This window comes from Pan troglodytes, chromosome 21 (assembly GCF_028858775.2).
Source record: "Pan troglodytes isolate AG18354 chromosome 21, NHGRI_mPanTro3-v2.0_pri, whole genome shotgun sequence".
NCBI lineage: Eukaryota > Metazoa > Chordata > Mammalia > Primates > Hominidae > Pan > Pan troglodytes.
This window is the reverse complement of record NC_072419.2, coordinates 43445711-43468723: the sequence shown is the minus strand read 5'-3', so window position 1 is coordinate 43468723 and position 23013 is coordinate 43445711. Positions and strand designations below refer to the sequence as shown.

The 23013-nt window shown below is 42.2% G+C and overlaps 1 protein-coding gene across 2 annotated transcripts in view; it reads right to left on the bottom strand.

Moving 5' to 3' along the window:
• The window catches only part of RPN2 (ribophorin II), a 62527-nt gene that overhangs the window by 11205 nt on the left and 28309 nt on the right, over positions 1-23013 (bottom strand). For both annotated transcript variants that reach the window (XM_016937887.4, XM_016937886.3), the window contains exons 8-13: positions 20285-20403; positions 16541-16646; positions 6400-6491; positions 4568-4682; positions 1624-1818; positions 312-398 (exon numbers count right to left, since the gene is read on the bottom strand). In XM_016937887.4, the coding sequence (XP_016793376.1) occupies positions 312-398; positions 1624-1818; positions 4568-4682; positions 6400-6491; positions 16541-16646; positions 20285-20403 (714 nt within the window). The remainder of the gene's footprint in view (positions 1-311; positions 399-1623; positions 1819-4567; positions 4683-6399; positions 6492-16540; positions 16647-20284; positions 20404-23013) is intronic.

The following is a 23013-nucleotide window of genomic DNA, read 5'->3' as shown; positions in this document are numbered from 1 at the left end:
GAGGATAAACGCTAGAACCATCTGCGCTCATAGCTAACAAGCTGTGGTCTGAGGGTTGAACCTGCTGGATGTCAGGAAAACCAGACTCAGGTTCTGATTTCATCTTCAACTCTCTGCTTTCTGGGGGTTAGTCACCGGACTCTTTAAACCTGTTTTCTCAGTTCAAGGATGGGGCTGCCATTTACCCTGCCTAATCCACAGGGTGTGAGGATCAAACTATAAAACATCACAAAACAAGTTAAAGGGAGCAGAGCCACTTTGCTGCCCTCTCTTCTCCCACATGTTTAGTGGATAGGCCCTTTGGGATATACCTGAATTTCCTGTTTTGGAGTGAAAAGGTTCTGGGACAAGACAGTCGAGGGAGCTTCTTCCTCAGGGAATTTGATGACCACATCAGCCTAGAAAAATAAGGACAGTCTGTAAAAGCACAGGGGCAGAGAAGCGGGTGAAACTCAATAGATAATGTTCTCTGACTCACATCTAAGACCATAACCGAAAAAAGCTCCAGGCAGTCCCAATCACTTTCTGATCCATTAGCAAGGCAGTAAAAACTTTAAGAACAAAACAAGTATTTGCTGAAAATGCTTTTTAGAGCAAGACTTCTAATTTTCTGCTGGTATAGTAGCCCCATAGAGCTGCTTAATACAAAAATCCCAGCTGGTACACAGGCTGTTACAGTTGCAATCAGAAACAGCTTGGTGTCCCTGGGAAGTGTGATTTAGTCACATTTGAAAAAGACAGAAAGAAATGAGTATGCGCTCTTGTACAAAAACAGCCTGAAGTCCAGGAGAAGAAAAGAAGTCTTGACCACCACACGAGAAAACGCAGCTGCCCCTTTGTCTTGCAAAGTGAGTCAACCACCATTCAAAGCCTGCAATTTGGCCTCTGCTACCTTTCCAAGCTCATCACCTCCTGCTTTTGACAGGATTCAGGTGCTCTGGCAAAACACAATGGCTCCCATTGCACTGAAAGCACCTTGAGCTTTTCTGCAGGCCCTTCCTCAATGATCACCCCACTGCCCCAGATCTGATAAACCCTTGCCATTCTTCAACCCCTTGCTCAAATGCCCTGTCTTGCAAGACATTTACTCTCATCACGCCAATCCAAAGTGAGGCATGCAGGAAGGCACTATGTAAACAACAACATGCTACACAAATGTTGGTTATTAGTTAATTAGCATTTTGCACATTGTACAATTCACTTTTCTACATCATCCTGAATTGTTATCAGAATTCAGATCTCATCCCTCCCATGAGCTATGCCATATCTCAAAGGCCAGGGCCTTAACTTTCACATCCACGTAACCCCGATAGTGCCTGCTATAATATGAAAACGGCCTTCCTGTATAATGTTTATAGAAATTCACAGATACTAGCACTCACAAAGGTAAGTTTATACTTCCTTCACTCACTTAATATTTATTAAGCACGTACCATGTTGCCAAGCCCCGTGCATGACCCCAGGACTATTTATGGAGACTGCACACAGTGCCTCACCTCCCAAGCTTATTTATAGGAGGCACAGGCAAGGCGAAGGTGAAGAGCCCCATGCCCCTGAAAAGGAGCCACCAGTGCCTGGGGCACAGCCACTCTCACCTGGGTCGGGGTACATTCAGGCACATACCACATTCCAGAGGATTGGGTTCTTCAAAGTGGCATCTCCAATGATTAAGTAGAGAGTGTAGGTGCCAGAGGCAGAGTCAAATTCAATCTTTCTTTCAGAGGTATCCAGTTCAAACTTGTACACGTTCTTGTTGTCTGGCTCGGCAACAAACACCACTTCCTGGCCAGTCTTCTGGTTATGGAGTCGGACGAATGTCTAGATGGAAGAATAATACAACCTTTCAGCTGATAATTTCAAAATTCTCCCTGGGCCTAACATTGAATCCACCAGGCAGCAGACGGTTATTAGCGCTTTGTCACAGTGAGAGCTCTGGGATCTGCCAGACCTGCCCCAGAGAGGAGAAGGAGTGGCCATGCCACCCTAGTTCCCAGCTCAGAGATAACTTTTTGCTGGTACAAGGAAAGAAATTTAACTTACGGGTCCAGCCAATTCTCGACTAGTTGGAGGCTGACTGCCCAGTTTGCGGATGATTTAAGCCCTTTGCTATTGCTGCAATTTCTTTTTCCCGCCAGCCTTTTGGTCACTTTGCTGCCCAATTAACTGCTTCACCAGAGGGTGAAAAGAAAGGAAATGAGGTGGAACTGTAAGAGGCCCATTTTCAATTTCCTTGTGCCTCCAGCTAAAGATTTAGTAGAGGAGGCTTGGGTATTGATAGTAAGGCAGAGTTCTAATCAAGCAGAGCAGCCCAGTGTCATGGAGAGAGCCTCGGCTTGGAAGACAGATTTGCTTCCACTACTTATTAGCTGAGCAAGTTACTTAACTTCCTTGTGCTTTGATTTCTTCAACTTTAAGGCAGAAAAATTAACTTCCAGATGTGGCATATCTGTGTGAAGATTTGCAATACCATATGCTAAGCATTAGTGCAGGGAACGGTATATGCTAGCTAGTCAACAAATAGTAGTTAATAGCAATACGATGTTACTGAGTCTAATCACTTTATCCCCACTAATGGCACAAGAAACCAAGGTGTCTGCACATTAGAACTGGACCAAAACTTGATAACTACCCAGAGCTTTTCTTTCAGGTGTTTCAAAATAAAGAATTCAACAAGGCAGGTAGGTTTACAAATCCAATTTACAGATCACAAGGCACAAGCATTAAATGAGTTGGCAGGGTGACAGAGCCAGCACTGCATCTACAGAAAATCTACATCTCATTTGTTAATCTATACCTGAACAACAAAGAACCACCACCAAAGCATTTAGGGAAAGAGGCCCAGAGATATGAAGCATCCCAACTACAGCAATTCGTCTTGGCCAGGAATGGAATGGGGAGACCGGATGCCAGATCTCCTTCCTATCACAATCAAGTGCAGGCAGCTGCCAAGTTCACCCCCAAAATGCCACCTCCACCTGGAAGGTCTCTAAGCCATGATTCTACAACAGAATTCTGGATGAGACAAGTATTCAGTGAAAGTTAGACTTCCTCACTAACTCTCCTTGCTCTAATCCTAATCCTACTAGTTTAGTCTTTTAATTTCTTCTCTTTGTACTCTTCCTTCCCTTGTGCTATTTGGTTGGCAAATGTCATTCTGGGAAGAAGCTGGGAAATGCTAAGAGGCTGAAGTACTCAAAGGTCAGTTAGGCTTGGCTAAGGGCCCTAACCAAGCTGTCTGGAGTTTGGGAGTAGGGAGGAGAAAGGAGCAGAGGACTCCCAGGACTGTGGCCATAGAGGAACGTGCTCCTGGGGCACAAGTGCAACAGCTGCAGCTGCAAGAAACAGAAAGCAAGAAGGTTCTCAAGTAAATCCAGTTGCCTCTGAGGTCTGCCCTGAAGCTGCCTCAAGGCAACAAGTCTGCTGGTCCTTTGCTAAAGCATCGGTACAGGGTACCCCATACCAAACTAGGTCCCACATTCCTGTCTTTCAGCATTCAAAGTATTTATCTGAATCTTCCTTCACGTAACACTAAAGGCAGGTTATTCTCCATCAAGGGGGATGACAGGCAGTGTGGGAGTGGGGGTATCTGAGTGGACATGGGGCCATATTAGGTTCTCAGGGGAAAGAGTATATGGTTTGAAAATCTTTTAAATAATAATTTTCATTACTCTATGAAAAAAATAAAGCCTATTGCTTTCATAATACAAAGTAAGCACAAGTTAAAAGGGCTATTCTTCAGAGTCCCACAAATACAAAATCTGCTTTGGCTAGAATAAAAAAATGCTTTGGGTCTTCTTTTGAAATTATTTCAGTATATTCCCTTATTTATTTATACATACATACATACACACAAATGAGGTCTCACCATATTGCCCAAGCTGGTCTCCAACTCCTGGGCTCAAGTGATCCTCCTACCTCTGCCTCCAAAGTGTTGGGATTACAGGCGTGAGCCACCATGCCTGGCCAGCACATTCCCTTTTTTAAATCAGAAAGAAAAAGCCTCAAGTCTAATGCTCATGCTTATAATCCCACCACTTTGGGAGGCTGAGGCAGGCGGATCACCTGAGGTCAGGAGATGAGAACAGCCTGGCCAACATGGTGAAACCCTGTCTCTGCTAAAAATACAAAAATTAGCTGGGCATGGTAATGCACGCCTGTATCCCAGCTACTTGGGAGGCTGAGGTAAGAGAATCGCTTGAACCTAGGAGGCAGAGGTTGCAGTGAGCTGAGATCACACCACTGCACTCCATCCTGGGTGACAGAGCAAGAGTCCATCTGAGGGAGGGAGGGAGGAAGGAATGACCTTAATTAAGTGCAAATCTGCCTTAAGTACCTCTCCTCAATACCAGCTAACTTTTTAGAAAGAAGGGTGTATCCCAGGTAAAGGATTACAACCAGTAGAAGGGTGAGAGTGTCATGTGGGAGAACCTGATGGACTGTCAGGGTTCGGTCAAAACCTGAAAGCAGGAACGTGGAATTCTCTCTAGTCCATGTTATAGACCACATTGTAAACTCTAGTATCCATTCACATTTCAGGTTAAGAGAACTGTCTAGGTGTCTTCCTGACCTGGTGAGGAGTGAGTTCAGCACCAGTGTTCACATCTACCAGCTGGAAGAACAAGGCGAAGTTCTGGTGGCTGTCTGCGATGAATGTGCCCTTGGCTTTGGCTGGGTATGTCACCCTGAAAGAGGCATATAGAGTTAGTCTTCAGAGAGGATCAGTATATCTCTGAGAACAGGCAGAAAATATATACTTCACTTCATTGCCTCATCCACCCTCTCCCATAGTAACACTTCTGTTGTGGACAGACAGATGTGGAGAACTGTCTGCAACCTGGGGGCAAATTGGACTGATAAAGCCTGGACTGAGAAAAGTACAGAATAAACTTCCAGCAGGATCTGGGGAAATGCTGTGTACAGATGCTTGTACCTCTGGGCTTTCACTACAAGGACCTAAGGCTCTCAACTTCTACAAAGTCAGGCACCAGAGGAGCTCACGTGTGGCCTCTGCAGGCACACAGGAGAGCCGGGCTGGCAGAACCGCAAGGAGAAATAATTACAGCATTGATGCCAGTAGCACACGTGAGCAAGATCGAGATAAGGCAGGTAGGAGACACAAAAGAAAGAAGGGTACTTTCAGCTTTGTCTTTTTTTAATGCTGTATTTTTTTCCTGGACACTGTTTCAATTTAGTTTTCTGCCCTGAAACTGGGTTTTAAAAAGTCATTTTCCCAAAAGGCAGACTTGATGAGGAAAACTTCTTTTCACAGCTATCTCCTGGGATTTTAGGGTAAGATGGCCAGGGGATAAACCAGCCAAATGGTTACAGAGCTCAGACCTGGCTTTATTTTATACTCACGTTTTACATTTACTCGTAAGTAAAACCAACTCTTCATCTAGGCAGAGAATTAAACAGCAAAGCGCTCGCACAGACATTTCTTCAGTGGATTCTTAAACAGTGCTCTTATCTCCAATATCACTACAAAAATAGCCAAGCCAGAGACACAAAGGCCAACTCTATGTGATTTAAAAGGAGTAGCTGCTTGGCTTCCAGCCTCTGGCTAACATCCCATCTTCAAAGAGCCTTGAGGGTTCACCCTACTGTCTTCTGGCCTCTATAGCTACCCTAGTTGAGTAAAGTTGGGGTCTGGACTATACCCCAGAGATCTAGATCCCCGCTGCGCCAATAAGGATCTGGGGGAGGGCTGATGAGCAGGCTTCTTACAGCATTCTGGCCCAACTCTGATCAATTGTTAATGTCTACTTAGAAGATTATGTTTAAAAAAAAGATTCTGAGGCTGTGTCTGAGTTCAGTGGGAGCAAATGTTCTATGACTTCTTAGTACTGCCTCCATGGACTTGGGAGGGGGAAATGGCAGCCCTAGTGCTGGGTATCTGCCATCTCAATTTTAAGCACGTGTGAGGCTTCCAACTAATTTCAGACCCATCATAGGCCAGAGAGACTTGCCATTAGGTCACTAAAAGCAAATTCAGGACTGTGATGATAAGGAGATCGCACCAGAATGTAAATTAATACCTTGCTTCCTTCATTGAGAAGGTCTTATTATTTTAAAAATTATCATCTGAACTAAATAATATGCTTAGTGACATAGCTGACTGACTCAGACTAACATCCTGAGGTAAGCGCTTTACCTCGTTGAGGACTGGTAATAAATAGTTTGTGCATGGACTAAACACTGGTATATACAATCTCCAAATCCACTTAGATAATTCGCAGAATCCCCGGTGCAGGACCAGTGGAACTACAGACTCTTTAATTTAGGATGCAAGCTGGATGGCTGCTGATACAGAACTGATGCCTGGAGGGCTCAGTGCCTAGGCATACTCCTCTCAGCTCTTGAGCCTCAGCTCCCTGAGGGATCAGGTGGCATCTCACCTACCGGGTAGTTTTGGGTGCAATGCTCTGATCCTTATCCACGGTGGAAAGATCAACATTTGTGATGCCAACTTCAGTGGAGATCTTGACTCTGAGCTAGAGGAAAATAGAGAAGACAGTTGCCAGGTCAATTGGTGGGTGTTCAGGAATTCACATGCAGATATAAAGTTTTCTATTCTTTAAGGTGAGTAAAGGCATGAAAAAATCCTAGAACAAGAGTCTTCAAGGATGATAGTAGCACTGACCCAGCCCAGTAATATTTCCAACCTCTCCCATTCCGAGGCCTAAAATGTCTTTTTCTGGCTTTGGATGGATGGTAAACATCACAAAAAAAAAAAAAAAAAAAAAAAAAAAAAAAAAAAAAAAAAAAAGAAGAAGAAGAAGAAGAAAAAGGAAAAGAAAAAAAATAAATCTTTTCATGTGTCCTTTAAAATAAATAAGGGGGAAAATCCTTAAGCAGTACCTTTCACTCAAATCAGTAAGAATTCGGTTCTAATGATAGCTAGGATTTATTGAGTGCTTACCATGTGAAAGGCACTGGCTTTGTAAAGACTATCTCATTTAATCCTCACAATTCTGTAAGGTACTGCTTTTCAGATAAGGAAATAAAAGATGAGAGAGATGAAGCTGCTTTGCTCAAAATCAGACTGTGAGGAAGTGATCAGGCCAGTGTCAAGCTCAGGCACTCTGACTCAGAATCCACGCACTTCAGCTCCTTGTTAGACAGTCATGGTAGTTATCTGTACTGTTGCCCAAGTACTTCTCATTCTCCTTCTGAGCATGTGGTAGAATTCTACTTCCCTGCCCCCATGGAGTCAAGTGTGGCCACATGATTTGCTTTGGCCAATGAATTGTGGGCAGAAGTGAAAGCTTTAAGAATCAATGTGTGATTCTCTCTTTTCCTCTGACATGGACACAATGTCCAGATGCTTGCTCCTTCAGCCAGGGTCCTGGAGCAAAGAAATCATGAAGCAGAGCCTCCAGTTGACCACTTAAAGAATCTAGCGTGGGGAAGAAATAAACCCTCATTGTTTTAAGCCACTGAGATTGGGAGTTTGTTATAAGCACAAACCAATCCATGTTGACTCTTAAAGTGTTTGAATTCTGTATGTCCCTTATAAACATCTTCACAAAGAGGGGCTAATGCCAATAAATGAGAAATTTTAAAATTAGATTAAAATCAATGTAAATATCCAAAAGAGACAGAAAACATGTTAAATTTCTGAATTAAAACCCAAGTTTGAATGTGCAAATTATGCAAACCCAAGGCGCTTTTATGTGCAAACAGATCTGTAAGCCTTCCAAATATTTGATAGGTTTGAATGTAACACTTAAGGAAATCCTTGCCAAATCCACTGGTTTATAGTCTAAGTCAGGATCAAGGAATAGAGATAACGGGCTGGGCAAATAATTGAAGGATAGCTTTGGCGGTTTTCTGAAATACCATATCAAGGTGTGACAACCTCAAATCAAGGGCAAAGAAGAAAAATTAAAAAGAGATAAAGATACCTATCAAGTAATTCCTTCTAACGGCCTTCTTTCCTGCCTCTGTTAATAACTATTTTATGACAACAGCCTCAATTATCATGTTGAATAGGGGTGTTGTTTTGCTTTAAAAAAAAACACTGTAAAGGTTTATTACCAGAAGCTGTAAGGATATTACCATCTACTTTTGAATTCACAGCCACCTATGAATTCATAGCAGAACTATATTTAGGATCATTGCCTGTCATTGAGTCTAGGCAACTGGGTGAAATTATGGCAGTGGAGGAGGAGGGACGATGGCCCATCAGGTTGAATAGACACCCCCAAGAAGGGAGCTAGGAGCCTCACTTTGGCTCTTTGGGCTCTCTGCTGAGTTAACAGCGTTACAACTCACGCAAGGCTCAGAACCAGAGCAAGCTTTCTTGCAAAAAACACAACCCGACAAGTACTGACATCATTTCCACTGGAAAACAAACTGGAATGGAAGGCTCAGGCAAAGAAGTAGCCACAGAGCTTTGATTTGACACCTGCTGAGAGCACTTTCCCCATTCAGGGAATATACAGAGATGGCAAGAAATCCTTCCTGTCCCGTACACAAACCATAATTATAATAAACCAGGTTGCTGCTTTAATGGATGTACAAAGTGTTATGAAAGCACAGAAGGAACTGTGACCCAAGTCTGCCCATGGGTGGCCCCAACTGGGGAGTAGGAAACATTCCATAGCAAGAAGACTGAGGAGGAGGCTTGATGGGCTTAGCAGCCCTCCAACTTTGGGAGAGGTAGGAGGATTAGCAATAATACTCCATGCTATAAAAATAATCTGTCTTCATAGTTAACTACTCTGCAATCTTCATCAACATTAACTAGATAATTCCCTCATTATTTCTCTAACTCATTCTCTTAAGAACTCATTAATTTAATCTGTAAATGTGATCTTGAAATCATCATCCTACTGAAATGTCCATAAACAGAAGACTAGCTAAATAAAGAAAGATACATGCATATTATTAATTACTATGGAGCAATTAAAAAGAACAGACTAGGCCAGGCGTGGTGGCTCACGCCTGTAATCCCAACACTTTGGGAGGCCGAGGCAGGAGGACCATTTGAGGTCAGGAGTTTGAGACCAGCATGACCAACATGGCAAAACCCTGTCTCTACTAAAAATACAAAAAAATTAGCCAGACGTGGTGATGCACGCCTGTAGTCCCAGCTACTCAAGAGGCTGAGACAGGAAAATGGCTTGAACCCGGGAGGCAGAGGTTGCAGTGAGCCAAGATCATGCCACGGCACTCCAGCCTGGGCAACAGGGCAAGGCTCCGCCTCAAAAAAAAAAAGAAAAAAGAATTGTGTAAAGTCTTCAGTGTCTCCTAATGATAGTGATAAGGAAGCTATCAGCTTTTAGGTTTTCACTTAGAATCCTGGCTGTAAACTCTCAGCACTAACTGGCCACCAAGGCCTGCTAATCAGGATCCGGCTTCGTGTGTGTTCTAAAGACATCCTGAGCATCCCCAGACAATGCAGATACATGGAGTGAGCAAAGGGCAAACTGCAGTGAACTTGCATCATTCTTGGTTTGCTCTCAGCCCCAATTTTAAAAGGTTTCCTAAGTTACAGCTTTCACTGTTGCACATAAACACCCGTAGGGCTGTTCCTAAATAGGGAACAGTTTAAAACAAATCCTTCTGCTCCTAAAATCTCACTATAAATGGGTCTCTGGAAACACTCAAAAGCAAAGCATTTTTATGCTACTCTTTTAAAGCAAATTTAGAAATAAAAATCGTAACTTTTTCCAAAGCCCTCTTTTAAAGAGTTCAGTGTAGGATCCCTGTTGATTAGCTGCTTCTTCCTTCCAACTAACAATGCAGGATTCGTTTTTATAATAGGAAAGGGACTTATTTCTCCACTTTAAATGCAGCTAAGCCTGCTTTACACTGGATCATGCTATTCCTTTCTTTGCCTGCACCACATGCCATATACATCTCAAAAAATGTTTTAACGCCAGGAAATGCAGTCTTTCTGCTGGGAGTAATAACACCCCTGTTTAGCTTATTACTGTCAAAAATGATGGTGCATTAGGGGCAATTAATGCTAATGAGAGCGTCCAAAACCAATGCTTCCCCTGACAGCCAGTCCAATGTCAATGAGGGCTATTACAGGACTTCCACACCAAACCACCGTTAATGCACTCTGACCAATGTCGAGCATCTCTTGGGAGGACAAACAGGACCCAATGACCTGCTCGGAGGCTCTAAGTGTGATTATTACTGAAATTACAAAGAAAAGTTGCATATACGGCAAAGGTCAAAGCCGTCTCTCTCTCTCTCTCACACACACACACACACACACACACCTCTAATGTAATCAGGAGGAAGAGAGAAGATTTTGTAATGCTTACTCCATCACTAGGGAGGAAAAGGACAGCAAATGGCCTCAATGGGGGCTTATTATCATTGCATAAACAAGAGCTATTAGCCATTTCTGCTATTTTGTACTTAGATAATTTTTCCAACAATCACAGAAACACTTGGACAAACACCAGATTTGATGTTACAAAATGCCAAGCTGTTACAGTAATCAAGACAGCGTGGCACTGGCATAAGGACAATACAGATTAATGAAATAGAATTATGAGTCCAGAAATCAACCCTTACATTTATGGTCAAGTGATTCCTACAAGGATGTATGTGCCAAGGCAATTCGTTAGGGAAAGAACAGCCTTTTCAACAAATGGTTCTAGGACAACTGCAAAAGAAGACTGGACCCCCTACATCACACCATACACAAAAATTAACTCACAATGAATCAGAAACCTAAGGGTAAGAGCCAAAAGTATAAAATTCTTTTAAGAAAACATAGTAGTAAATCTTCTTAACCTTGGATTAGATAATGGTATCTTAGACATGACACCTAAAGCACAAACAACAACAACAAAACATTTTAAAACTGGACTTCATCAAAATTAAGATTTTTTGTGCCTCAAAAGACAACATCATGAAAGTGAAAATACAACCTTCAGACTGTGAGAAAATATTTGCAAATCATGTATTTAATAAGGAACCTCTAACCAGAGAAACCCTTACAACTCAATAATATAAAAAGATAAATAAAAGGAAATAAGAGGTGTATAGATTGTAGAAGGAAGAAAAAAAGACCAAAAACATTTTTTTCAATGGACAATGGATTTGAATAGACATTCTTTTTAAGAAGATATACAAGAGACCAATAAGCACATAAAGAGATACTCAACATTATTACCTATCAGAGAAATGGAAATCAAAACCATGAGACACCACTTTATACCCACTATGATGGAGAAAATCAAAAAGTCAGATAATAACAAGTGTTGGTGAGGATGTAGTAAAATTGGAACCCTCATACATTGCTGGTAGAAATGTAAAATGGTGCAGCTGCTTTGAAAACTTGTTAGTTTCTTGAAAAGTGAAACACCGAGTTACCATATGACGCAGGAATTCTATTCCTAAGGATATACCTGAAAGAACCAAAAACAAGTGTTCAAACAAAAAGTTATATACAAATGTTCACAGCAGCATTACTCATAAGAGCCAAAAAAGAGAAATACCTCAAATGTCATTAACTGATAAGTAGGTAAACAAAATGTGATATATCCATACAATGGAATATTATTTTGCCATAAAAAGAAATAAAGTACTAATACATGCTACAACATGGATGAACCTTAGAAGTATTATGTTAAGTGAAAAAACAAAAAAGCCAGACACAAAAGGTAACCTATTGTATGATTTCATTTACACAAAATGTCCCAAATAGGCAACCACAGAGACAGAAAGCAGAAAGTAGGAAGAGAGAATGAGGAGTGCCCACTAAAAGATATAGCATTGCTCACCAGGGTGATAAATATATTCTGGAATGGCATTGTGGCAAGGGTTGCACAAGTCTGTGAAAATACTAAGAACACTGGATTGCATAGTTTTTTTTTTGTTTGTTTTGTTTTGTTTTTTAGCAGAGACGGGGTTTCACCATGCTGACCAGGCTGGTCTCGAACTCCTGATCTCAGGCGATCCACCTACCTCGGCCTCCCAAAGTGCTGGGATTATAGGTGTGAGCCACTGCGCCCAGGCTTTTTGTTTTTTTGAGACAAGGTCTCACTCTGTTGCCCAGGCTAGAGTGCAGTAGTGTGATCATAGTTCACTGCAGCCTCAAACTCCCGGGCTCAAGGGATCCGCTTGCCTCAGCCTCTCAAGTAGCTGGGACAGGTACATGCCACCATACGTGGCTAATTTATTTTTAAATTTTTGGTAGAGATGGGATCTCCCTGTGTTGCCCAAGCTTGTCTCTAACTCCTGGGCTCAAGCGATCCTCCCACCTCAGCCTCCCAAAGTGCTGGGATTACAAGCATGGTGGCTCATGCCCAGCCTGAATTACATACTTTTAATTGGTAAACTTTATGGTATGAGAATTATACCTCAATAAAGCTGTTATTAAATCAATAAATAAAAGCTAAGTCTTGGCCGGGCCTAGTGGTTCACATGTGTAATCCCAGCACTTTGGGAGGCCGAGGCGAGGCAGATCACCTGAGGGTCAGGAGTTTGAGTCCAGCCTGGCCAACAAGGCAAAACCCCGTCTCTACTAAAAATACAAAAACATTAGCTGGGCATGGTGGCGTGTACCTGTAATCTCAGCTACTCAGAAGGCTGAGGCAGGAGAATCACTTGAACCCGGGAGGTGGAGGCGAAGATTGCAGTGAGCCAAGATTGTGCCACTGCACTCCAGCCTAGGTGACAGCGAGATTCCATCTCAAAAAAAGAAAAAAGAAAAAAAAAAAAAAAAGCTAAGTCTGGAAGATGCATTGCCAGAGTTCTGAAGGGCCTGCAATGTGGAAAAACATCTTTAGACCACTCTATCCTTTTCTTCCTCTAAGTAATGTTAAATGCAAACCAAGCACTGAAAAAATAAGATTTAGGCCGGGCATGGTGGCTCACGCCTGTAATCCCAGCATTTTGGGAGGCCGAGGCAGGCGGATCACAAGGTCAAGAGATCAAGACCATCCTGGCCAACATAGTGAAACCCCGTCTCTACTAAATATACAAAAATTAGCTGGGCATGGTGGCGCGTGCCTGTAGCCCCAGCTACTCGGGAGGCTGAGGCAGGAAAATCGCTTGAACCCAGGAGGCGGAGGTTCCAGTGAGCCGGGATTGCGCCACTGCATTCCAGCCTGGTGACAGAGCGAGACTCTGTTTCAAAAAAAAAAGAATAATAATAATAATAATAATATTTAGTTTTCACCCATAGGAGTTCTCAGCCCAGTGAAAAAGCAATGCAGGTGGTGGTTCACGCCTATAATCCCACTACTTTGGGAGGCAAAGGTGGGCAGATCGCTTGAGCCCAGGAGTTCGAGAGCAGCCTGGGCAACATGGCAAAACCCAGTCTCTAGAAAAAAATACAAAAATTAGCTGGGCATGGTGGTGCATGCCTGTAGTCCCAGCTACCTGGGAGGTTGAGGTGGGAGGATCACCTGAGCCCAGAAGGTCAAGGCTGTAGTGAGCCATGATCACGCCACTGCACTCCAGCCTGGGTGGTAGAATGAGACCTTGTCTCAAAAAAAAAAAAGAAAAAGAAAAAGAAAAAGCAATGCATATAAACAAACAATGGTAATATAATGCAATAAGTACAATTATAGAAAAGGGTGTAAAATACTACAGCAACAAAAATGAACTTCAGATAGACCGAAGCCTTAAATATAAGGGGGAAAACAACTTTAAAAATGTTCAAAAGACACTGGAGGGCCAGGTGCAGTGGCTCACGACTGTAATCCCAACACGTCGGTGGGCCAAGGCAGGCGGATCATTTGAGGCCAAAAGTTGGAGACCAGCCTGGCTAATATGGCAAAACCCTGTAACTACTAAAAATGCAAAAATTAGCCAGGTGTGGTGGCATGCACCTGTAGTCCCAGCTACTCGGGAGGCTGAGGCAGGAGAATCGCTTGAACCCCAGAGGCAGAGGCTGCAGTGAGCCAAGATGGCACCACTATACTCCAGCCTGAGTGACAGAGCGAGACTCTGTCTCAAAAACAAAAAATAAAAATAAAAAAAGAAAACATTGGAGAATATCTTTTTGACTTTGGGGTAGCACAGGATTGTTTTAAAGAAGATACAAAAAACACAGTCTAGCAAAAAAACTTATATTTTATTTATTTATTTATTTTTTTGAGACAGAGTCTGGCTCCATTGCCCAGGCTGGAGTGCGGTGGCGCAATCTCGGCTCACTGCAACCTCCACCTCCCAGGTTCAAGCGATTCTCCTGCTTCAGCCTCCCGAGTAGCTGGGATTACAGGCACGTGCCACCACGCCTGGCTACTTTTTGTGTTTTTAGTAGAGATGGGGTTTCATCATGTTGGCCAGGCTAGTATTGAACTCCTGACCTCAGGTGATCCGCCTGCCTCGGCCTCCCAAAGTGCTGGGATTACAGGTGTGAGCCACCTCACCTGGCCCTAGGAAAAGACATTTAAATTAGGCTTTATTAAAATTAAATTTTGTGCTTCAAGAGATGCCATAAAGCAATTCTAGGGGAAGATATCTGATGCTCACAACTAAACATATATCACTCCTAAAAATCAGTAATAAGACTAACAAACCAAAAGAAAACCAGACAAAGATATAAAACAATTCACTGGAAAGGAAATGTAATTGGCTAATAAATATAAAAAAAGATGTTTAACTTTACCAGTAACCAAGGAAAGACATTAAAACAAGATACCTTTTCATATGCATCAGATTACTAAAACCTAAAAATACCAAATATTGGTACGAATATGGAGAATAGAGCAATTTGGTGACTGTAACAGCAAAAGACTCATGGAAAAGACAATCAGAGGTGGAATCAATAGGACTTGGTAACTGACTAGAAGGCAGAAGTGAAAAGAAAGGAAGGGGTTAAGAACTGTGAGGTATAAGCCTGGCATTTAAGATGGACTCGAAGTACAGGGAAGAAGAGGTTTCAAGAAAAAAAAAGAAAAGAAAAAAAGAACTTTCCTTTTAATATGTTCAGTTGCAAATAAGTCCTCTTAACATAGGAAACTAACATTAAAAGAATGTGGATTTGAAAGGATCAAGGCATACGCTACAATAGCTTCTATCCATAGTGAACGAACTAAGATCAGATGTCTCATGCTAAAAAGGTCAACACATGAGGTGAAGAGATTCGAGTTCCAGAAAACATCTTCCTTTCTGCCAAACTTTAAATGCAAGTGTTGAATCTACCTATGGGAAGTAATGCCACATTTTTGAAAAGGTCAAACTTTCTAGCTGTTAATTCTGTCATTAAAAGAAAGCAAGTGTCACAGGAGCCAATTTGAGGAGCTCTCCAAAGGCCAAACCTAGGATAAAATGAGCAACAAGATAAATGAGTCATGGATCACAATGTATATAGTAAAATAAATGTCCATGATGCAATTATTGTAAACATATGAATTATAGAAAATATATTACATTATAAACATGTTATGATAAAGAATTATGATAGTTATAAATAAAATGGTATAAAATACAGTTATTTTCTTACAGCAGAATTCCAATTTTAAAAATGTAGAAGGAATGAAAGAGAAAATCACCGTTTGGCAAACACCACAGTAATAACTATTACAGACAACATCATTAGGATACTTACAGAGTCTCAAAGTACCACCCCACAAGACACTTAAATACAAGCAGAAAAACAGCAACTTTACAGCAGAGAAACCTAGCACACAATCACCTTACTCAAGTGATCAAGGTTAACATGACCTGTAATAAGACATATTGACACCATATACTTCTTGTTCTGAGTAGGGCAGAGCATTACTTTTGGGATAGAACTGCGGAAAATGCATGACCTGAACCTCATCATGAAGAAACATCAGACAAACACAAATGGAGAGACATTCTACAGATTGAGAGCCCATCCTCTTCAAGTGTCAAGGCCATGAAAGACAAAGAAACCATCTTAAATTGGAAGTAAGAAAGTAGGAAAATGTGTCACTCATCTTAAATAAACTTCTATCTAAAAAGATTACAATGAAAGCCACCATGCCAGACAGGGTAAATTTCAATTAGCTGGGAAAAATACTAAGGTGAACTACCTCATTCCCACAAAGCATCAGGTAAATAAGGCTTTCTATCCTTAAAGCTACTTCGATCTTCAACCCAGCTAGAGTTAGCTAAACATCAACACAGTTCATTATGAAAGATTACTGATTTTCTTTTATCCTTTACCCAAATAGCTTCATTATAGTGTTACGTATGTGTCACTTGGTGCTTTTTGTCACCTATTTGGCATCAAGCACTTTTCTAAACCCACCAAAGCCTATCACACAAAACACTTTAAGAGTTTAAGGCTCAGTGGAATTATGGGTGATTTTTATTTTTTCTACTAACTAAATTTCATGTAAGACAGTAATGCTAAATTATAATGGAAAATGAAAAACCTACAAATAAAATTCACTATGACCTAGTTCTTGATTTACTGCCTTAGCTACTAAGTCTGTCAAACAGCAAAGACTGAATGCAGCCCTCGCTCCACATAAACGCATTAGCTTAATTGTAGAGAAAAGTCAATGCACCAGACAATTAATACTGTGTCAATTTGGCCATATCCTTGGATATACTAACACGGCAATGGGAAGGAAAGAAAAACACTTACCTCTACGGTATTTGCAATATACCGGTTGTCACCTTCAACTTTGACAAGGAAGTCATAATAACCACTGGAAAATTTGACGTTCATGAAATTTAGTTCAAAAACATCCCTGTTAAGAATGACAATGGGCTTAGCAAGAACTCAGGTAGGAAAGTCATGGATATAACAAACAGGAGCTACGAAATGTCTCCTGGAGACTGTCCAAGGCTAGCCAACTCCTTACCTTTTTGACTTCCCACCCCACTTGGGCAATCTCTTGCTTCTTTTTTTTTTTTTTTTTTTGAGACAGGTTCTCACTGTCACCCAGGCTGAAGTATAGTGGCACGATCACAGCTCACCACAGTCTCAAAACTCGTAGGCTCAACTGATCCTCCCACCTCAGCCTCCCTGGTAGTTGGGACAGCAGGCATGCACCATCACGTCCAGATAATTTTGCAGTTTTTTGTAGAGACAGGGTCCTGAGATCAAGTGATCCACCTGCCTCAGCCTCCCAAAGTGCAGGCTGGGTCGTGAGTTACCGTGCCTGACCCTCATGCTTAATCACAGATTGGCATGTGGAGAAAAGTATCTAAGATGAACACCCCTAGGTTTCCAACGTTTTCTTTTCCTTTGTTACTCCCACCACTCCTAAAATTCAAACTCCTGGTAGCTTTCCACAGTGTAATGTAAAATTGAGAAGTTTACAATGTGATCCCACATGTTTCACAATGACAACAACAAAAATGTAGAGGAAAATACTCCAAAATGTACAAAGAGGTTGGTGTATGATAGTATAATTGTGGCTAATTTTTTGGTATGATTTCTACCTTTCCGTGTTTTGTGAATTTCTCAAAAAGGACATATCTTACTTCTATTAAAAAATATTTATTTTTATTTTAAAGGGAAAAAAAGGTAGAGAATTCCTTACTCTAACTATATAGTAAAATCTCAATGTCTTTTACCACTCCATTGACACGCCTAAAAATGATTTTGCTTTTTAATTTCACATATTGCCTATGTATCCTTATGATTAAGAAATGCATTTTCTCTCTAAAATTGAAAACTCCTGATCTCAATAACTTATTACCTAATTTAACACTTCAAAAAGTTCCATATAAGGCCAGTGGCTCACACCTGTAATCCTGGCACTTTCGGAGGCCGAGGCAGGCGGGTCACTTTAGGTCAGGAGTTCGAAACCAGCCTGGTCAACATGGTGAAACCCCATTCCTACTAAAAATACAAAAAAAATTAGCTGGGTGTGGTGGCGGGTGCCTATAATCCCAGCTACTTAGGAAGCTGAGGCAGAATTCCTTGTACCTGGGAAGCAGAAGTTGCAGTGAACCAAGATCGCGCCACTGCATTCCAGCCCAGGCAACAGAGCGAAACTGTCTCAAAAACAAAAACAAAAAACTTCTATACAATTAGCTGGGAAAAACACTAATTCATATAAAAATTGACCCTTAATTTTTTTCTTTTAGAAACAGGTCTTACTATGTTGCCCAGATGGGTCTTAAGCTTCTCGGTTCAAATGATCTTCCTGCCTCAACCTCCAAGTAGCTGGACTACAGGTACCTGCTACTGTGCCCAGCTTGACCCTTAGTTTTTTGTTTTTGTTTTTGTTTTTGAGACAGAGTCTCCCTCTGTCACCCAGGCTGGAGTGATATGGTATGATCATGGCTCACTACAGCCTAGACCTCCCAGCCTCAAGCGATCCTCCCACCTCAGCCTCCCAAGTAGCTAGAACTGTAGGCAAGCCACCATACCCAGTAAATTGGGCCTTAGTTTTTAAAAAATTGCATAGCAATAATATGCAGCCATTAAAAATCATTGTAAAGGCCAGGCATGGTGACTTATGCCTGTAATCCCAGCACTTTGGAGGCTGAGGTGGGAGGATCACCTGAGGTCACACGCCTATAATCCCAGCCACTCAGGAGGCTGAGGCAGTTCGAGACCAGCCTGGCCAACATAGTAAAACCCCATCTCTACCGAAAATACAAAAATTAGCCGGGCATGGTGGCAGGTGCCTGTAATCCCAGCTACTTAGGAGGCTGGGGCAGAAGAATCATTTGAAGCTGGGAGGTGGAGATTGCAATGAGCAGAGATCACGCCACTACACTGCACTCCAGCCTGGGCAACAAGAGTAAAACTCCGTCTCAAAAAAGAAAAAAAAAAAAATTGTAAAAGAATATTTAATCCTATTAAAAATGTTTGTGGCACATTGTTACATATAAAGCATACCCTGATTTTTTTTTTTTTTTTTTTTTTTTAATAGAGATGGAGCCTCACTCTGTTGCCCAGGCTGGAGTGCAATGGCGCGTTCTCAGCTCACTGCCAACCTCCGCTGCCTGGGTTCAAGTGATTCTCTTGCCTCAGCCTCTGGAGTAGCTGGGAATACAGGCGTGCACCACCACGTCTGGCTAATTTTTTTGTATTTTTAGTAGAGATGGGGTTTCGCCATGTTGGCCAGGCTGTTCTCGAGCTCCTGACCTCAAGTGATCTGCCCAACTTGGCCCCCCAAAGTGCTGGGATTATAGGCGTGAGCTGCCACACCTGGCCCCCATCTCTAATTTAAAAAAAGGCCGGGCACGATGGCTCATGCCTGTAATCCCAGCACTTTGGGAGGCCGAGGTGGGTGGATCACTTGAAGTCAGGAGTTCAAGACCAGCCTGGTCAACATGGTGAAACCCTGCCTCTACCAAAAATACAAAAATTAGCCAGGCGTAGTGGCACGCACCTGTAATCCCAGCTACTCGGGAAGCTAAGGCAGGAGAATCGCTTGAAGCCAGGAGGTGGAGGTTGCAGTGAGCCGAGATCACACCACTGCACTCCAGCCTGGGTGACAGAGGAAGACTCCATCTCAAAAAATAAATAGATAAATAAATAAAAATTACAGATGGGGTCCTGCTATGTTGCCCAGGCTGGTCTCAAACTCCTGGGCTCAAGCAATCCATCTGCCTCAGTCTCCTAAAGTGCTGGGGTTACAGGTGTGAGCCCTATGCCTGGCCCTTAATTGAATTTTTAAAATTTATTTACATACATAGAAAAAAGACTGTCAAAAAAAAATTATAAAATGTTAGCAAGGCCAGGCATGCTGGCTCATGCCTGTAACCTCAGCACTTAGGGAGGCCGAGGCAGGTGGATCACCTGAGGTCAGGAGTTCGAAACCAGCCTGGCCAACATGGGGAAACCCTATCTCTACTAAAAATACAAAAAATTAGCCGGACGTGGTGGCGGGCACCTGTAATCCCAGCTACTTGGGAGGTTGAGGCAGGAGAATCGCTAGAATCCAGGAGGCAGAGGTTGCGGTGAGCTGAGATTGCACCATTGCACTCCAGCCTGGGCAACAAGAGCAAAACTCCGCCTCAAAAAAACAAAACAAAACAAAACAAAAAAACAAAAAAAAAAGTTAGCAAAAGTTATCTCTGAATGGTAGCATTATGGGTGAGTTATATTTTGTTTTTTTGTGCTTTTCTGTATTTTTCCTATAATAAACATTATTATTTATCAGAAAAAAATCAATAAATATTAAATTTCAAAATAGCTACTTATGTCACAATGACAAGACAGAGCCAACTAGAAATAGAGAATGAAACAGTAAAACCAAATAATCTTCATTTTAAAAATCATTTTCTTATATTCGACTATAGGCTTTTGATACCAGTAGATCAAATTTACCTAACTGGAATGTATTAATCGGTTACACTGGCTGCAGGCTAACTTTCCAAAACAAAGAGGTCAGCGCCCCGCCAAAATACGATCAGGACTTACCCTACAGGGGTGAAGGATGTCTTCTGGAGGACAGTGGCTCTGGAAGCAACAGATTTAGCATGTTCTAGTTTAACAGTGGCCTGAGTCAGAGGCTGAGACAGAACATTGGTGACTTGCAACTGGAAATAAATAAAAAATTATTTGTTACAACAAAGGCTACAGGAGCAGAGAATTTTGTTTCTGGGGTGCTTTATCTATAGGTTGTAAGCTCTGCAGGAGAGCAAATCCCCTGCTTCAGGAAATCTTGGCTGACCTTGGGCCTGCTGCCTAATCCTAAAGTGGATTATTACAGGCGTGAGTCACCACACCTGGCCAATATATTGCCTTCTTTCTGATTCCCTATTCTATCCACTCTACTACACAATCTTTAAAAGAATTTATCAGACTGGGCATGATGGCTCATGCCTATAATTGCAGTGCTTTGGGAGGCTGAGTCAGGAGGATCACTTGATGCCAAAGAGTTCAAGAACAGCGTGGGCTGTAACATGGCAAGACCTCATTTCTACCACACACAAAAAAAAGTTTTTTAAATTAAAAAATTAGCTGGGCATGGTGGCATGTGCTTGTAGTCCCAGATACTCAGGAAGTTGAGGCAGGAGGACTGCTTGAGCCCAAGAGTTAGCATGAGCTATGATTGCGCCACTATACTCCAGCCTGGAAAACAGAGGGAAACCCTGTCTCTGAAAAAGAGAAAAAAAAAAAAATGTCTCAGCTAGACTGGGTGCAGTGGCTCATGCCTGTAATTGCAGTACTTTGGGAGGCCGAGATGGGAGGATCACTTAAGGCCAGGAGTTTGGGACCAGCCTGGGCAATACAGTGAGACCCCGTCTCTACTAAAAAATTAATAAATAAATCAGCCAGAAAAATACTTTAGAATGGTATCAGCAATGGGAAAATTAAAGAAATATGGATAATATTAATAACTATCATTTGTTGAAAGTCAACTATATGCATATACCAGGCTAGGCCCTTTACATACATTCTCCTATCAATTGTACGACACAGATAGAATAATCCTTATTGCACAGGTGAAGAAACAAGCCACAAGAGGTTAAGGGACTGCCAAAGGTCACATGGCCAGTTAAGCAGTTGAGCCAGGACTCAAACCATCTATTTAGCTTCCGAGTCAATTCTTTTTCCACTTTGTTCTCTTAGCCCCTCTTGACTCACAGGAAACTATGTTACTCAGGTTACTTTCTACCCAAGTCTTTGTTGAGGGTATATGAGTTGTATGTAGGGAGAAAATGGGCAATTTTGAAGAACAGGGTACTCGCTCAGGAGGATATCTGCAGGGGCCACCAAAGTAGAACTAATGGGACAGACAGGACTGTCCTAAGTGGAAACCCAACACTTAGACATAAATAAAATGCTAATTTCTCATGAAGATCTTAGCTTATCACTGGTTCCCAAACAACAGCAACAAAATGCCTCATTTGAGATAAAAGTTCTAAGCATATTCAAGATCTGTGCATGTGCTCTGTTCAAAGAGTTAACACAAAGGAGAAGTCTATGCTTACTGCTGAGTGAAAGGGAGGACTGTGCTATAAAGAGGCAAAAAGATATCCCATCAGGACCAGGGAAAAAGAGAACTGATCAACCATAAACACCAGAATTAATTGAGAATTAAAACAGCTGTCGTAAAATAACATATTTAGAAAATTTGGGTACTGGAGGAAGCCTACGCTGCAGTGGGCCATGATCGCACCACGGCACTCCAGCCTGCGCGACATAGCGAGACCACGTCTCAAAAAAAACCAAAACAAAACCAAAAAAATATGAAAAAGAAAGTTTGGTATTGGGAAATGCATTTTAGATGCAAGACTTCTCTATACATCTGGAGTTATAGACCTAGAAATGCAATATTCCTGCACTTACTGAAAGCCTGTATTTTTTTTTTTTTTTTTTGAGACAGGGTCTCACTCTGTCACCAGGCTGGAGTGCAGTGGTGCAATCTCGGCTCACTGCAACCTCTGCCTCCCAGGTTCAAGCGATTCTCCGGCCTCAGCCTCCTGAGTAGCTGGGACTACAGGTGCGCGCCACCACGCCCTGCTAATTTTTGTATTCTTAGTAGAGATGGGGTTTCACCATGTTGGCCAGGATGGTCTCAATCTCTTGACCTCATGATCCGCCTGCTTCAGTCTCCCAAAGTGCTGGGATTACAGGCGTGAGCCACAGTACCCGGCCAAGCCTGTACTATTTAAAATCCTCTAGGGAGAGGCCAGGCACAGTGGCTCATACCTGTAATCTCAGCACTTTGGGAGGCCAGGAGTTCAACGCCAGCCTGGCCAACATGGCAAAACCCCATCTCTACTAAAAATACAAAAATTAGCTGGGCATGGTGGTGTGTGCCTGTGATCCCAGCTACTTGGGAGACTGAGGCACAAGAATCACTTGAACCCAGGAGGTGGATGCAGCAGTGAACCAAAATCATGCCACTGCTCTCCAGCCTGGGTGACAGAGCAAGACTCTGTCTCAAAAAAAGAAACAAAAATTAAAATTAAAAATCCACGAGGGGAAAAAATTTTTTTTAATAGATTTGAAGGGTTCTGTAGCTAGTTCACCGAGTGGTCATGTCTCCATTTCAAGGCTCAGGGAAATGAGCCTTGCCCTCCATTTAATGGGTATGTCCTTGTAGGGGCTGTAATTGGCTGTGACCACAGTCCAGATTTCTGAAAGCCTTCCACTAGGAATGACAATCAGAGGGGCACACTTTGGGCATGGATGTCTTA